Here is a 17,578-nt window from a genome sequence, read left to right on the forward strand (position 1 = left end):
AGACTGCCCTAAGACTTTGGGGACACGTTGGTGAAGTGGGTGAGGGGCCTGGATCGGGGGGCCTGGATCGGGGGGCCTGGATCGGGGGGCCTGGATCGGGGGGCCTGGATCGGGGGCCTGGTCCTGCAGGGGCTCGGGCCCCACCTCGCCGAGGTTGCCCAAGCTTGTGCAGCCCGGGGACAGTCTGCATCCCTGAAGGAGGGACGTGACAGCGAGACCTTCACGGAAACCCCGCCCCCGTCCCACAGGCCCCGCCCCTCCGTCCCTGGGTCCAGCCCCGCTCTCCCGGGATGTCACGTGATTCCACCTCCAGCCAATCCGCGCCACCGCCCGGGCCATTCAAACTCTCTCGCCACGCCTGGAGAACGGTTGCCGGAGCGGAGGCGGTGCGGGCTGAGGGGCTTCTGTGCTCGGGCTCCGGGCGCCGCCGGGGCGGGGAGCCCGCGGCGCTAGCGGGGCCCGGCGGGGAGCATGGAGAGCCGGGGGGTGACGCCGGGGCCCTACCGGGCCACCAAGCTGGTAAGGGGGCCGGGCGCCACGGGGCCGTTTCCCCGACGGTAGAGGAGGAAGGGCCCGAGGAGGCGCTCCGGGCGCCCCCTCCTCAAGCCAGACCCGGCCCGGAGAGGGGCCGGGACCGGGACCGGGGCTCGAGCTCGGTCCGCCCCGAGGCCGGACCTTGGGGCGCCCCCTTTGGGACCCAAGGAGTGACAGGTTGGGGGTGGGGGTGGAGAGCAGAAACTCCCGGGAGGGTTCTGGGGAGGGGGGGGGGGTCAGCGACCGGGCCCGGAGTCGGGGAGCCCCCCCGGATGTCAATGTCATAGGCGGCGGCCAAACCCGCTCTGTCCCGGGGGCGAGCCATCCTTCCAACAGGGAGCCCCCCTCGTTTCCCTGCACTAAGGGAGGGTGAGAAGGGATGTGTCCTCGCCCCCACCCCCTCCCCTCCCGCCCTGGCTGTAAAATGTACCAAAGGAGAGGTGGTAAGTGATTCTAAAACTCCCAATGTGTCAGGCTTTGACCGGAACCCCCTTCTCAGGGCAGGGCCACAAAGCAGCCCCGCGGACTCCCTGGAAAACTGCTGCGCCCGGTGCTCCGGGAGCCGAACGTTCTTTAGGACCCGGGCACTCTGTGCCGTCAGATAGAGGGACTTTTCCTTCCGGGATGCTGAGGGTATGGATCCCTTCTCTACATTAAACAGGAAACGCTTTCCCTATTTCCCCCGCAGTGGAACGAAGTGACCACCTGCTTCCTGGCCGGCATGCCTCTGAGGAAACACCGGCTGCACTTTAAGAAGCACGGCAACTGCTTCACCGCCTGCGAGGCGGCCGATTGGCTCTGTGAGCTACTGAGAAGTAACAGCAATTTCGGTCCCGAAGTGACCAGACAGCAGACTGTCCAGTTGCTAAGAAAGTTCCTCAAAAATCATGTCATTGAAGATATTAAAGGAAGATGGGGCTCGGAAAATCTCGAGGACAACAACCAGCTGTTCAGGTACTGTGCAGATGGGTTAGCTGTGCAATCACACCCGCAATCGGGCTTGCTGATGAATGATTGACTCCGTTATTTTGTCCGAATAAAGATTTTCATTAGGGAATACAAAGCTTCCTTCCCTCCCTCCCATTCTCTTTCAATTTGTCTCTATTTTATCAGAACTTTCTGCACGAATTGCCCCCAAATCAGTCATTTTGAAATGCACATTTTATTAAAGGAATCGGAGCAGGGGAGCCTGGGAGGGTCGTTGCTTTTACTTGGTGGAAGGATTTTCTTGAGGAGTGGGAGAGATAGACTTAGTGTTTGGTCCCAGAGGTCAGAATAGGACAGGAGTTCTCAAACTACGGCCCCTTATGTGGCCCGCCGGGTTATGGCAAACGGGCTGAGGGACGGAGATTTTGTTTTTACTATAGTCCGGCCCTCCGAACTGAGGGACAGTGAACTGGCCCCTCTTTAAAAAGCTTGAGGACACGGGAATAGGAGCAGAAAGTGGATTTCTGCTTGCTATCCAGACAGACTTTGTCCTGGAGAAATGGCCTTAGGTGAAATGGAGGCCCTTTCCTTGGAGGGCTTTAAGCAGAGGCTGCATGGATGTTTGTCAGGAATATTATAGGAGGGACTCTGGTTGTGTAACATGCAAAGATGGCTTCTGACGATCCTTCCAACTTCTTATGTGAAACTTAAAAGACTCCGGATATCACTGAAAACAAATTGAGAGTGAATGTTTCTGAAATTTTTGAGTCATTTTAACATCAGCTCTAGTGATGTAAAAACAATTAAATATACATTTCAAATTATCTTGTGTCATAATGCATATTTACAGGGTAATGTTTTTCAGTCTTATCTGACACTTTGTGTGACCCTATTTGGGGTTTTCTCTACAAAGGTACTGCAGTGGTTGGCCATTTCCATCTCCAGCCCATTTTATGGATGAAGAAACCAAGACAAGCAGAATTAAGTGACTTGTTCAGATTTGCTGAAGCTGGATTTGAACTCGGGTCCTCCTTCTTCCTAGCCCAATACTCTGTTCACTGAGCCACCTAGCTGCCCCAAATAAGACATAGAAAACCACATATTGAAAGCTGTTTTGTACCCTTGCTAGTTATATGACTCCGAGCCAAGAAAAACAGATTTTCTCCCTGGCCACTGCGAACAATGCAGGTTTTGTTCTAAGTTTGAGTCCACGCCCTTTTCTGTAGGGAGGTACCGCCTCAGCCTTCTGGAGAGGTGTCTGTCGCTATGTTGATTAGAGTTCTTAAGTCTTGTTTGTCTTTACCACGTAATGGTTTCAGCATAAATTGTTTTAGCTATGTTCAGTTCACTCTGTATCCATCCCTTGGTTTTTTACAGCATAATAATATTCCACTGAGTTTTCAGGACATAATTTCTTCGGACATTCCTCAACTGATCAGAACCCCCTTAGTTTCCAATTCTTTACCACTATAGAAAGAACTATCATAAGTATTTTAAGCCTTTAAGTTTTTTTCTTCTTGTTCTCTTTAAGGTAGACACCTAGTCATATTATTATGTTCATATTTTAGTATTTGAGAGCATAACTCCAACTTCCTTTTCAGAAGGATTAGACTATTTGTGAAGACTGAGTTAGCTCCCTGTTGATCCCAAGATCAGCCAGAGTCAGGATCAGCAAAAGTCCTCGGTCTTTAGGGGGAGAGGCAAAGGAGATGGACGAAACCGCCACAAGCTCTCCATCTATGGACCTCCCTTCTCCTCTTTCTCCTCCAAAGTGACTCTGGCTTGTCTTACTCCACCCCCTAATCCCACCTACAATTATCTGTATACACCAGCCAGAATACTGAGAAGGGCCATTTTCCAAGCATATGCTAATAGAGTATTGTCCAATATGTTTAGTCTTAAGTGTTCTGTTTCCAGTGCACCTATTCATAGTTTCAGCCCTTTATAACTATTCTCCAAAAATAGAACATTCCTGTGCCTATCTTCCCACAGCCCCTCCAACATTCTAGGCTCTAGTACTTTGGGTAATATTTTATTTAAAGAGACAGGTAAGTATGATTAGAATGATTTATCTATGGAAGTCTCTTAAGTAAAACAATTCAATTCCTAGTAGGGCCACATAAATTTGGTATCACTGTATCTTATTAATCATAGCATGATTATCATACATAAAGGTGATGGAATAATATCCCCATCTGTAATTTATATCAATTCAAATCTATTTCTGAAACAGATTTCCTACAACTTCTCCACTTAAAACTGTACCGCGCCATCATCCAGAATTGAAAAAAAGCAACTTAGAGAATGTTTCTAAAGAGAAAGAAAGTATTTTTAAGTTGCGACACTTATCTCGCAGAACTCCAAAAAAGCATGTTTTTCAGGTAATGCATGTTTCTAATTGATATGGTGTACAGTAATCATTAAAAAGTGAAGTGACCATCCCACACCTAAAGCTCATTCAGCTAAATCCCAACTTAAAAGTATTGGGATTCCAAAGTTCATTTTAAGACAGTTTTTCGGAAATCAGAGCATCCTCTTGTATGCGTGAGTGACACGACTCTAGGGAATCACTTGAAACCAGAGGAGGGCCCTGAGACAGATGTGGAGCAGCTAAACAATATGTTTCCTGACTGCTGAGAGAGCAGAAGTCCCCAGAATAGGGGAAATCTTTTAAAGCCCAAGGGAAGTTAGGAACTGGCAGGTTTCTGGAGTCAAATAAGAAGCAGAGCAGACATGGTGTTTAAGTGCAAACAAATGTTAATATGATATGGATCCTGCATACCTGAAAAAAAGAACGGAACAGAATGGAGGACAGAGTTCCACCTCTGCTTCCTGTAGGCCGTCCAGGAAGCCAGATGGAGTGTAATCATCCATTTTCTCTTAGAAAATGTTTTAAAACGTGTTGCTATATGGTTTCCAACTGTCTAATCAATTTATGAAATCGTTTTTTATGGAAAGTGCATGCTGAATTCCAGCTTGAAATGCCAGAAATACATCTTGATCCCCAGGTAATGGTGGGAAGGTGTAGTTTACCCAAATCGTCAGAAGTAACTTCTCTCATGTCTGTAAGAAATTGCCTTCTGGGGTTTGTTTGTTTTTTAATTATATTAAAGGTTTTATAATTTAACAAAATGTAATTCTTTTTAAAGTTAGGAAAGCAGGAGCTTGGATTCATTTGCTTGTTGATATGTAAGGAATTTTGGTTTATTGACCCAAAGTCAGGGATGTCCTTAAGTGGGTTCCACTTTAACCAAAGAATGTTTTGAGGGCTTAGGGAAGTCCTCCTTGTCTGGCTTCCATCATATTAGGTTAAAAAAATAAAACAAACAAAAATTTTTAATTTTTTAATTTTAATAGGGAATTTGATTTTAACTTTTTCATAACTGAAGCAGGCAATCCTCATCTGTAGCATCACTTTAAAGAAATGTATAAATTACTAAACATTATAAGGAAAGCATTACTGTGGTTTAATATTTTACCAGATTTGAAATATTTTAATAGTTATTTCCTATTTGGTAAATTAGCATAATAAATTTTACAAAGCTAAACTTACGGTATTCATTTTTTAGGAAAATACAGAAAATATTAGGAGTGAAGTTAGAGATGAAAATAAAGAAAACCCAGTAGAGGAAAGGGAAGTAAGGCAAGAAGATATTGAAGAAATTTGGAGACATATCATTTTGATGCAGTAAGTCTGTACTTAATTATGACCAAGTTCTTGAGTTATTCAAATTTGATCTTTGTTCATTCATTTATATTTCATATTCATATATATTTCATTCAAATATACAAGTATAATGTATAATCTCAATGAATTTAAAGTTAGATTCTTTGGTTTCTCTTTAAAACCCAAGTTTTATATAAATTCCTGAAATAACTACTATGGAATCCTACAAAGTTGAGGAGAAAAAAGAGTAATTCATATCTCCTCTCTCTCTCTCTCTCTCTCTCTCTCTCTCTCTCTCTCTCTCTCTCTCTCTCTCTCTCTCTCTCTCTCTCTCTCTCTTTCTCTCTCTCTCTCCCCACAAACATAACACATGTGAAATTCTGTTGAGAGAAAAATGGGATTTTATTTTTATGTATTTTCTTTTTAAATTAACCTCTTTGCCAGTCAGATTTGATCTTTGAAAGAATTTGAATATAGTTTATTTTAACTTTATTTTTCTTGTTCTCCTAAATGAAATTCTTTGCATTATTGTTTCCATTCAGCTTACAAACCATTTTAGGTATGCCATCTTTAGAAGAAATCTTGGATCCAGCACAAGTAATACCTCAGTACATAATCTATAACATGACCAACACAAGTAAACATGGAGTGGTTGTATTACAAAACAAAGAAGGTCAGTTTTCAAAGTGTATTTAATATTTAGAGAAAATGTTTTGTTTTGTTTTGCTTTTAATTCTTCAAAGCTTGTTTCTTCGGGCTGTATAAGGACAGAACTATATGCCTGAGTGGTACCAATGGTTCTAAGTGATGCTACTGATGTCATTAGAGGGGGCCATCCTTATTCTATCGTGGTGATTTTTGTGCTTATCCTCTGTCCTGCTGTATCTGGGGAAACTTCCCCTGCTGCCAGAATTTAGAGATGAAGACATGCAGGCAGGTGACCAGAAGGCCCTCATTAGGATGAGGTTGGCAATGCAGGGAACAGACTCTAAATAAATCAATACAACAGAATAGTCTGTTTATAAATGTTAGTCCTGGCTTCTTAGGGCCAGTGTTGCTCCCTGACTACATTTGTATAACTATTTATTTGGCTGTATTTTTTAAAGTTTTTTTCTAGTTTTGCTATTTTTTGTAGTCATATCTTTTTTTTTTTTTTATAAGCACTTTTTCTACTAGATATGGCTTTTCTTTTGTTCGTCATATAGATTTAATAATAGAAATATAAACAGCTTTTGTATGAATAATTTTATTTAAACTGAATAAATTTAATGCCCCAATTCCCAAAAAATAGTAGTAGATTTATATTACTTAGGAAATAAAGGGAGTAATGCTTAGAGATACTAAAGAAAGGAGGATCCTCTTTATCCCATGTAAAATGTACTTGCTCTTCTAATAAATGATAATCTCAGAATTGAATGTTCTTGTCTTTTCAGCTAAAATAATGTGAAATATTCTGTTAAATAGCTATTTTATTATTATGACCATGTTAATATGTAGCATAACCCATTAAGGATTGCCCATTTGAAGACCATCATATGCTCAAATCAGAACTACATGTGGTAATTTGGGGTAATTTTTATCAAAGCCTTAATGTGGGTGATATGAAGGTAGGCTTAAGTTAGCTAAAGCTATTTCCTTAGAACACAGTCTGGCAGGACCGACCAAACAAAAAGGACTATAGGATGAACTGCTCTATGTATGAGGAGCTGCCAGGGAGCTCAAAATGGCCACAGTAGCTTGTGATTACTGCTCAGTGTCCTAGAAGGACCATGGTCTAATATCCAGGTGATCACAGATTGGTGAAATATATGCTTAATAAGTCTACTTAGGTACAGATAAAACGGCACTAATAGGCAATTGATTCTTGAATGAATGAATGAATGAATTCATTAAACCAAACATAGCTCTCAAAGAATTCACATTCCTAAATGGAGAGATGTACCTAAACACAATCCATAAAAGATTATTCCTTGTGATTCTCCCATCATTGTAGAGGAAAGCTAACTTCCAGGAACTCATGGTTCAGTTATCTCCTTGGGGTTTTTGTGGGTGGGAGGAGATTGACACTCTCATGACTAGAACAACTCAGCTCACAACTGGGATTGCTGTAGTTAATACCAAGTTTACCTGCTTGCTACTTTAAACAATTAGAAAATTGATACACCATGAGCTTTTAAAATTATGAATTTCAAATAATAGAGTTTTTTATGGCATCGCTTTTATTACCATTCTACGTGGGAGAATTATTAACTGCTTTGTTTTGCTTTGTAGATGACCTTCCTCACTGGGTTTTATCTGCTATGAAATGTCTAGCAAATTGTAAGTTACACCAAAATCTGTTATCTTTTATTACTTTAATGGAAAAGATGAAATGTTTAAATTTGTATTTAAAAAAGGCTTAAGTAAGTTAAAGAAAGCAAAGTTGGACTTTCTTTTTTATCCTATTACTATGTGATTTGACCTGCTTATCTTTATCTCACTATTTCTGAATCACTTTATTTGGATCCTAGATGTTTAGAACTAAAAGAAACCTTAAAAATCATTTAGTCTTGGAATATTTTTATTGATTAAAAAACAAGACCCAGAGAATTTAGATGATTTGCCCAAAATTACTTAAGTATCTTTATAATTTGGGCACTTCGTGGTATTTTTTGGTGACTGGCTTATTGTCCTCTGATAGAATTAGGTAATTTTTTTTTTAACCAGGCAAAATGATGAACTATACTCAGATGAATTGTGGTGAGCAGCCTTGGTCAGGAAGAAGAGAGGATGAAATAGAACCCAAGCAGAGGGAAGGGGGATGACGGTCAGCAAAAGGATTAGGTCTGCTTATTTGGATTACATGAGATGGTCCAGTTGGAGGCGTTTTGGGAATGAAGATCATTTAAAAAAACTTTTAAAGTTAATAAAGTGAAATCCAAATGATTGCTACATCATTTGCCTGATCTATAGGTTCAATAACAATGTGCACAAAGTAATAAATGGCTTGATAAAGCCATATTGGTGCCTTTTCTTAATGAGATTTTTATTATTTTGTCAAAAATTAAAGTCAAAGTTTCTGCCCTATATTTTGTAGACTCTTCTCTTTCCTTTTTTTTTTTTTTTTGGGGGGGGGGATTGGAATAGTAATTGCCATGTCTTAATCCTATGTTGTAATCCTCATTCTCCCTGATTTTTCAAAGATCAATTAATAAGCATTTATTAGCTGCTCTGTGCCAAGTCTTATGGGCTAGAGCCATGCAAATAAATGAAGCCATAGTTGCTTTCAAATTGCTTTTATTCTATCCAAGAAAACAATAGGTGTATATGGAAGTATATGCAAAACAATACCAGATACTTTGGAGGAACCACACTAACACGTAGGAGATCAGGAAAAATTTCATACAGAACATAGTGTTTGACTGCCTTAACAGAAATAAGGGCTCTCACAGGAGGAGATGAAAGGGCCAGAACTGAGGTGTGGGAAGAGGCTGGAGATATGTGAGAAAAAGTAAGAGACAAAGTCAGATTTACTGGAGATTTAGAGTTAAGGGGAGATGGGGGGTAATGACTGCCTCCCAGCCACATGGTGAAGAATTGTGAAGTCCAAGCAGTTTGTTTTTTTTTAGCTTAAAGTTTCCTCGTGTGTATGGAGAACAGGAGAGACCCTGTAAGACTTGAAATTTAGGAAAATCACTTCGGCAGCTGCCTGGCACAGTCTTGACTTGGAGAATGGAGAGAGATGAAGAATAGGAAACACCATTAATCATTTTTATTCCAACTTTGCCAGTCCCCAAATTGTTTTTCTGGCAGAAAAAAGTCAAGATAAGTCGAGCATTTTTCTGGGCCATCTTTTGCCTAAAAGATCAGTCCTTGTCTTTTTTGAATCTTTCCCTCTTGTTATCATTGATGGGTGTCAGCTCATACCCAGTTCTTTTCTGACAGTTTTGTGCCCCCTTTAGAGTCATCCCTTTCACTTGCCCTTGCTTTGCACTTTATACCAACCTCTCTGTCCAGCTTCTTTTTGCTAATGTCAGCTAATCCCCATGATGCATTTCCTACCCGAGCACATCCCTTATCCAGCCTTGGACGGCTGCCTGTCCTTGCAGTGCTGGCCAGCACCCAAGCACCTCATTGAGGTGCCATTACTCTGTGCTTCATTCTAGTCTTTTTCCTACTACAAAGGTAGAGATGTACCTAAGACTTTAAGGATCAGTTATGAAAAGGTGTAATTGTTAAGATTTATAGCCCTTAAAAAGAAACTATAAAAAGAATGTATGTGGAGCATCTATATATACCCTTTTCTCATTGAATCTTTTAGGGCCAAGAAATAACGACCTAAGTCAACCAACTTATGCTGGATTTGAACGAGATGTATTCCGAACCATTGCCAACTATTTTCTAGATCTCCCAGAACCGCTACTTACTTTTGAATATTATGAGTTATTTGTTAATATATTGGGTATGTATGTGATCTTTTGCTTCCTATGGATTTTAATTGTTGGGCTTCTCATATAAAAAATACAAAGCAAACATTTACTTTTAATTTCATTATTCAGATGATTGAGTTCTTAAAGTAATTGATACCTGAATATAGATAGTATAAATCCTAATTGTTTTCTGATTAGAAATATTTGAAGTAGAAATCTTAATCAGTTGTACAATATTATTTTGAAGCAAAATGGACGTGTTTGAGGGGAAAACCTCTTTCTTGCATGTTTGTATTTTAATGTCGCATGTTTCTTTTCTAAAGTGGCCTCTGAATTAAATATCTGCTTTTTTTGTATATTACTAACAATGTATGATGCCTTTTTTTCTTAACATTTTTTTTATGTTTTTGTCTACTACCAAACCAGTTGCATCTTAATTTTTGTTTCATTTTCTGTTAGTTGTCTGTGGCTACATCACGGTTCCCAGTAGAACCAGTGGAAAGCATAAAATCCAAGATGATTCACAATCTTCAAAAGCCCTCCATGTAAACAGGATGAACTCTTTCAAATCTACTGAATGTCTTCTTCTTAGTCTACTTCGTAAAGAGAAACAGAAAGAAGAATCGGGAACCCCTAAGACTCTTGACACAAATGAGCAAAGTTTTAAAAAACAATGCACTAAGAAGCTGCCACTTTGTGGTCCAAGTAACAGAAGATCCAGCACTAATCTCTTAATTGGAGGGAGTTGTCAGAAATTAACAGGTTTGAAAAATGAACCTGTTTTGCCTTTATCTCAGCTTAAACCAAGGTGCTATTCTATGGAAGGAATTGTAGATACTTCAGGGTTTGGTAGTGCAGAAGGCTCAAGCTTCAATCAGTCTGATCTTAATGTAACAGGACAAAATAAAGAAAAACAATTCTTGGATTCTGAAACCGAAGAGAACTTTAAAATGGACATTTGTTCAGATGGAGAGAATCAAAAGTCACCGTGTGTTGGTTTTAAAAGAACGTCCACAGTAACTGTTCAAGCTCAGGAGGAATCATGCCATGGGAAACTCAAATCAAAGCAGCTTTGTAGGTCTCAGAGTTTGCTTTTCAATAATTCTAAAAGAAGAAGTAGCCGGATCAATATGCCTGTTGCTGAAATTACCATGAAGCCAAGTAGTGGGGGTCACCTTGGACACAGCACCACAGATGTGTCTGTAGCCATGGAAAGTGAGCCTTGGGCTTCCAGGACCACAGTCAGAAAATGGCTCTCCCAGAGTACCTTAGAGCTTTCAGGAAGGTCTTTTCCTCCAGTTTCTTCTATGCTGACTGGCACACAGAGTAAGGTTGATGCTTCACAATGCATGAAATATTAACTTTCAGTGTTGACTAACTCTATGGGTTTTGGTTTTTGTGTTTGTTTGTTTTTTTGCTTTCCTGTTGTACCTTAGAATTTGCTTTAATTTTTGCAAAACTAACTTCTTATTGGCCATTCTTTTATAGGCATTTTGTCATTTTATGGGGCTTTTGAATTATTTAACTTTTTGATCCTTAGTGTATTTTAAGCAGTGGCATTATTTCTCTTCTGAGCATTCTTGTTCCCCAATTGATTTTGGTTATACATAATCGTTTTTGCCCTTGTTCAGGTGAATGATTCAAATAGACATAGAATAATGACAGCCATTTATATAGAGCTTTATGGTTTATAAATTACTTCATAACCCAGTAAGATAGGTATTAGTATAAACATTCTTATCTCCATTTCACAGATGAGGAAGTTCAGGCCCTGAGAGGGTTATTGACTTGCCCATGGTCACACACTTGGAATTTGTCTGATATAAATACTAGTCTCCCAACTCTGTGTCTCGTCTTTGATCTGTTTCATTACATTGTTTCTATGTGGGATAAAGAAGAGTCTATTTTATTTGAACATTGATGACAAGATTGTAGTAATATTAAGGAGTAAATGAAATAAGCCAGTCCACTGGGTTTTACTGCTAATGCTAATGACAGCAATTCGTGACATCCCCGACTTTTTTTCTTACGGTAATAATTGTTCCCTATAGGTTTACTGCAGCCTCATTTAGAGAGGGTTGCCATTGATGCCCTACAGATATGCTGCTTGTTGCTTCCTCCGCCAAACCGGAGAAAACTCCAGCTTCTAATGAGAATGATTAGCCGGATGAGTCAGAATGTTGATATGCCAAAACTTCACGATGCGATGGGAACAAGATCACTGGTAAGTTGACTCTTTAAGGATTGGTAGGTTCTGGTGGGAAGGAGATACCGAACCATAAGTGTGTCACACCTGTAGGCTATCCTAAGAGAAAGTATCAGCAGATTGTCCTCTGGCTCCTTCCCTGCTGCCGACGAGATGTCTTGACTTTCTTTCCTTTCTCTCTTCTTGGCTGCAGACCCATCATTCCACTAAAACCGCTCTCTCCAAAGTTACCCAGGAACCCTAGCTCCAAACCCAGCAACCTTTTCTCCTCATTCTTTCTGACCTCTGTAGTCTTGGACACTATTAATACTCTCATCTTTCTAGTTTGAGGAGCATGAAACTCTCTTGGGCCCCTCCCACTCCCACCCATTTTCTTTGATGCATCCTTGTCCAGATCTTGCCCTCTGACTGTAGGTGTCCCTAGGGTCCCATCCTGGGCCTGCTTCCCTTCTCCTTCTGTACTTTACTTGGTGAGCTCCTCTGCTCCCCTGGATCCATCTGTGTGTATCCAAGCTTAACCTTTCTGCTGACTTCTAGACATCAAGTACCTTTCAGATATCTCACACTGGATATCTAGTGGACATCATAAATTCAGCATGTCAGTGGTAGATAATTAATAAGCACTTATTAAGCACTTACTATGTGCCAAACACTGCTAATGAATGTTACTGATAAAAGAGGTTACTCATGTCTGTCCTGTCCTCAAAACCTTCAGAGCCCATGACCGCTAGATCGAAAGGCATCTTTTCTTCCATGGAGGCTTTCTGGTCCTCCCAGAGATAAGTGATTCCCATTCCCTCCCCTATCCGATTGCTTGTGATTGTCTCTGCCTTCTCCTGTGCATTTATTCCTTCTAAGTTTACCTTTCCATGCATAAATATTTGAATCACAAGTGAACTGTAACTTCCTGAGCCTAGAACAGTTATTGTTGTATATTAGAAACTTAATAAATCTCAATTGAATTAAACTGAGATATGAAAACTTTTTTCCCAAAAATTTTAAAATATAAACCATTTCCATTCTTGCAACTCCTGCTGAATACTGGTTTTCAGTATGTTACACATTCTCCTAATTTATATTTTTATTGGATTGATTTTATATAAGGAGTCATTGTTTTTTAACCAGTTTTAAACTTAAGCAGCTTATATCAATCTGTTATTCATAAATTCTGTCCAGTTTCCTGATGAAATAGGGAACATTTATTAAAAGAAAATCCTAAACCTGTTTAATCCTGAGGAATTGTTTGGTTGAAAAAAACTGCTCAGCTAATGCAAAATCATTAGTAGGGAATTAAGCAAAGCCAGCCTTCTTAATCTTTCTAACAGGAGTAAATTGTCTTCATTTGAACATTGAAATCAGCTTATGGTTTCATCTGAATGCTTCAGCATGGTACTGCCAGGAAATGACTGATCTTCTGATTCCTGTGAAAGTTTGGTTTTTACTTCCAATTTCTGAAATGCTTCCAGATGATACAGACGTTTTCCCGATGTGTGCTGTGCTGTGCCGAGGAAGTTGATCTCGACGAACTGCTTGCTACACGATTAGTTTCTTTTCTGATGGATCATCATCAAGAAATTCTTCAAGTGCCGTCTCACTTACAGGCTGCTGTGGAGAAGCATCTGGACTACCTGCGGAAGGGCCATGTAGGTGCTGGGAAAATCTTAATGATATAGACCAGTGGTCCTCAAACTTTAAATGGGGCTAGTTCACTGTCCCTCAGACTGTGGGAGGGCCAGACTATAGTAAAAACAAAAGCTCATACTCTATCTCCGCCCCTCAGCCCATTTGCCATAACCCAGTGGGCTGCATAAACGTCCTCAGTGGCCACATCTGGCCCGCAGACTGTAATTTGAGAACCCTTAATATATTATATTATTACATAATATTAATATATTACATATAATATATTATAATATTGGTAGTTCGATCTTCAAGTGAAATAAAAACTTGAAGCTACAAAGCTCTTTTCACTGTCTAAATGAAGCTTTCAAAAGAATTCTATGTGACTCACCTGCAAAGTAGTAGTTACCAAATTTCATTAAAATGATACTTTTTCACATAAGAACAGAAATAATGGCATGGTGCTTTATCACTTTATTCTTCTCAGATTACATATCCTGGGGATGAACTGATTGCAGCTTTGCCTACTTACTCCTATTGTAAGCAGATCAGCACCCAGGAATTTGATGAACAGAAAGTTTCTACCTCTCAGGCTGCAATTGCCGAACTTTTAGAGAACATCATCAAAGATAAAAACTTATCTCTAAAAGAAAAAAAGAAAAAATTAAAGCAGGTAAGAAAAAAATAGTTACATAACCACTTTCCAAGGTGCATGTGTCATTAGAGAGTCACAGCTTACTTCGAGACCACCTGTAATGAAAGTGGATTGACAGACATGGTGATTTTTAGCTCAACAAAGCCAACTATAAGAGCGCCTTTTAAACAGCCCCAAGTAGGTGGAATCTATCAGAAATCTCTTTTGTTTAAGCCTTTGCTCTTGAACCTATCTCTAAAAAGCAGAAGTTTATTTTCCTGTTTTTGTATAATGAAATAAATAAATCTCCATTTGATTTAATACCTTTCAGGGTTTTTGTAACATTAGGTATCATTACACTATACTGTAGACATAGAAGGGAATGGAAATTAAGGAGAATGTATTGTGACTCCCTGGAAACTTATTAAAAATAAGCTCCTGATATCAAAGTGTGTTTCTCTTTTGTCTTTAAGCGATTAAGATTCCAATTCTGGTTTTTTGAAATTTTATTAACAAACTATACAGATCCGCATGATAATCTTGCGGTTCCTTAAGCTGCGGCTGCACAAATGTGTCAAGTGATTCAATTTGGTGTCTGATCGTAAACTGAGCTTGCTAGGTTGAAATCCAGATGTTACAATAAACACTTGACAAAATCCCTCCCAATGTACCTCACTTGGTGGTACCATGTAGAACATGTGCATTGCTTGGTGGAAATGCTGAGGCAGAAGGAGAGCATAAAGAGCGCATGGTAACTTGCAATATTTTGAAACATAATATTTTCATATTTAGTTACAGTTAGTTAGAGATCATCTAGTTCAATCTCATTTTGTTGAGTTTAAATGGCATGTAGCATAGAGCCTTGCTCATGCTGAGCCAGGGTCCCAGATCTGTGACTTCAGTGCTCTCACCCTTATGTTAGGTGGCCACTCCAAGTCTTAATTATCCTTCCAAATATTTTTAAGTTTCAGAAGGAATATCCTGCCATCTACCAGACAAGATTTCCAACTACGGAAAGTGAAGCCGCCCTGTTTGGTGACAAGCCGACAATCAAGCAACCGATGCTGATTTTAAGAAAGCCAAAGCTCCTTAGTCTTAGGTACTAACTGACTATCAAATTATATTAAATGAAGCCATATACTGAAGGATATAACGTTAGGCAGTCTGTTTTTCCCATCCTTTCCCAAAATTAATGTGCTACAGATATAGAAGGGTGCCAAAATAGTGAGACAAGTCCTCTGTGTTTGCTCTGGAGGATTACGGTGGACCCAATGGACAAAAAATGAAGAATGAAAGCATGATTAGTAACCAAAAGTATTCTGAGCATCTCACTGCAAACGAGTAGAAAAACCATGACGATGTGTGCCAGAAGTTGACGTATTTGACTCTGGCCAAAGGGTGCTTGAGCAGCAAGACTAACTCAGACCCCAGGGTGCTGGGTAGCCATGTTGTGAGATGAAATTCTAGGTGATTAGAGTTGCTAGGTAGCTATTTAGTCCAAGCCTCGCTTGGGGAGGAATTTTTATAACCTCAGTAACTTATATGTTCTGCTACATTTTGCACTCCTATATATGTTTTTCTATGTTTGTATATATGTGTGTGTGTGTGTATTTGTTTAAAAGCTAAAAATACATTATAACATTTCACTCACTTTACCTTATTTCCATCTGGTTATTCAACCAGTTGAGAAGCATTACTGTATCTTAAGGGTACAGAAGAAATGGTAAGCTTTGGTCTGGACCTCCCAACCTAAGAGACCACGGCTCTGATTTCACCTAGTCTTCTTTCTCCACTTGGACCCATTTTGAGCCAGGTTTAAGGGGAGCATCTTTCATAGGCACAAGATTTCGTTGCAAAATCTCAATAGTATTTTGCCCTACCTCCCTTATTGAAAAAAAAAAATAATAATATAACTGCTCAAGAAGGATGATGCATTGTCCACCAAGGAGGACAACACGAATAATATTAACATGAGGTTGGGGAGCTGCTTATACTGAGGATCCTCATGCTATGGCCTTCCATAAGTGCATGGAATATTTTCCTCCTCATTGACTGATGTGTGCTCCGTCCTGATAATTTGCTTCTGTAACTCAAAAAAGTGACTGAATTGAGAAATATGATACATACAGCTTCTCAGTGGAATTTCATGATGCCTTAATTATTAAATGATAGCATTCTGCATCTTCCTACTTTTTATTAAGTTTGGATCATTCATCCAGATATCTTGTCTCTAAAATAGTTGAACCTACTGACCCCGATTCCATTTTAAGTATGTCCAGATACTCTGTTTGAAAATACGTGATAACGTGATTGTATTGGAAATTGAGGTGAAAATCATTATATGGGTTTTTTTGTAATGGTTTAATTTTGTATATTTCTATATTTGATAAAAAATAAATTGTAATCACAAAATTAAAAGTATCAAATGCCTGGTAAAATGAAACTTTAAACCACTCTTTGCAGAGCTGTTGCAAGATAACATTGTTTACAATTCTTTCCCTAGTAGTTTTTGTCACTTTAAAAATGTTGTCTGGATAAGCCCCTCATTGTATTAAGGGGTGAGGTAGATGAAAAGGTTAGAAAGCTATATTGTATCTTCATTGCTTCTAAAGAAAATGTCACATTAGCAGAACCCTGGAGCTCTTGGAGGATCGGTTTTGATTGCTCATCAGCACATTATTCCTGTTAGGTACTTTAAAATTAACCAGCTGATTTTGTATGTTTCCATATAATAGAGTATACTTTTTTTTTTTTTTTTTGCATTTTTAGTGCTGCTCACTCCTTTTTTTCTTCAAATACTTCTCAAGAATTAGAGACCGCCATATCTGCCAGTTTTTTCAATCTAGTACACTTAAAATTCTGATAGAGCTCAACAAAATTGAATGGAAATCAAAGTTATTTTGTTCAATCTGTTACTCTCCACCCCCCTATCACTCACCAAGAAAATTTAAAAAAAAAAAAAAAAAAACAAACAAACACATATCCCCAATAATTGTCCATCCAGCCTTTAATTAAAATCTTGTAGTGAGGAAGACTCCTGGAACAGCTTTCATTCATTGTTCTGAATTCTGCCTTTTGAAACCAAACACCAGTCTCATCTTCCACATTGGGATATTTGAAGAAAAGCTTCCTGCAGTCCCGAGACACTTCCTCACATGGTACAGTTGCTAATTCTTTTATCCTCCCATTCTTCATTCTTCCTAAAGCATCCTAAATAAATGCCAAGGCAGCATGAAGGAGAAATACCTTGTATTGTGTACGATCGTTGGTCATGTCATTCAGTGGCACTGTCTTTGTGCGGTAGCCCCCTGATGACTAGGGTCTTAAGAATTTTGTCTTGTGAAAATGTTCCAGATAAAAACTTTAGTAGTAATTAGTCATTTAATTGATAGAGAATTTTTTTTGTAGGGGGAGGAATTTAAAAGATCAAAATTTTTCATAATAGCATCATTTCTCATTAAGAATCATTTCTTTACTTAGACCTTCACCAAATGCAAAGCAAAAACAAGCCAAAATGAGTTTTTTGAATTTTGGCAGTCTGGCCGCCCTCTTCCTCACACTGAATTATTGTTCCATTAAAA

At 39.4% G+C, this 17,578-nt stretch overlaps 1 protein-coding gene across 3 annotated transcripts; it reads left to right on the plus strand.

The window, feature by feature from the left end:
- Positions 1-353: 353 nt before the first annotated feature.
- Positions 354-16,284, plus strand: DEPDC1 (DEP domain containing 1). 3 transcript variants are annotated; one of them, XM_074265668.1, is made up of 12 exons: positions 356-519; positions 1,223-1,488; positions 3,695-3,842; positions 5,031-5,149; positions 5,671-5,801; positions 7,400-7,447; positions 9,429-9,569; positions 9,997-10,863; positions 11,589-11,761; positions 13,210-13,386; positions 13,851-14,036; positions 14,963-16,284. In XM_074265668.1, exons 1-12 carry the CDS (start codon positions 472-474, stop codon positions 15,101-15,103), a joined length of 2,445 nt encoding a protein of 814 aa, XP_074121769.1. In that variant the 5' UTR covers positions 356-471; the 3' UTR covers positions 15,104-16,284. The 3 variants fall into 3 exon arrangements, with proteins under 3 accessions (XP_074121770.1, XP_074121769.1, XP_074121771.1); XM_074265670.1 differs by lacking the exon at positions 9,997-10,863 and having other exon boundaries at positions 358-519; XM_074265669.1 differs by lacking the exons at positions 13,210-13,386; positions 13,851-14,036; positions 14,963-16,284 and adding an exon at positions 13,069-13,200 and having other exon boundaries at positions 354-519.
- The last annotated feature ends 1,294 nt before the right edge of the window (positions 16,285-17,578 follow it).

This window comes from Sminthopsis crassicaudata, chromosome 4, assembly GCF_048593235.1.
Source record: "Sminthopsis crassicaudata isolate SCR6 chromosome 4, ASM4859323v1, whole genome shotgun sequence".
Taxonomy (NCBI): domain Eukaryota; kingdom Metazoa; phylum Chordata; class Mammalia; order Dasyuromorphia; family Dasyuridae; genus Sminthopsis; species Sminthopsis crassicaudata.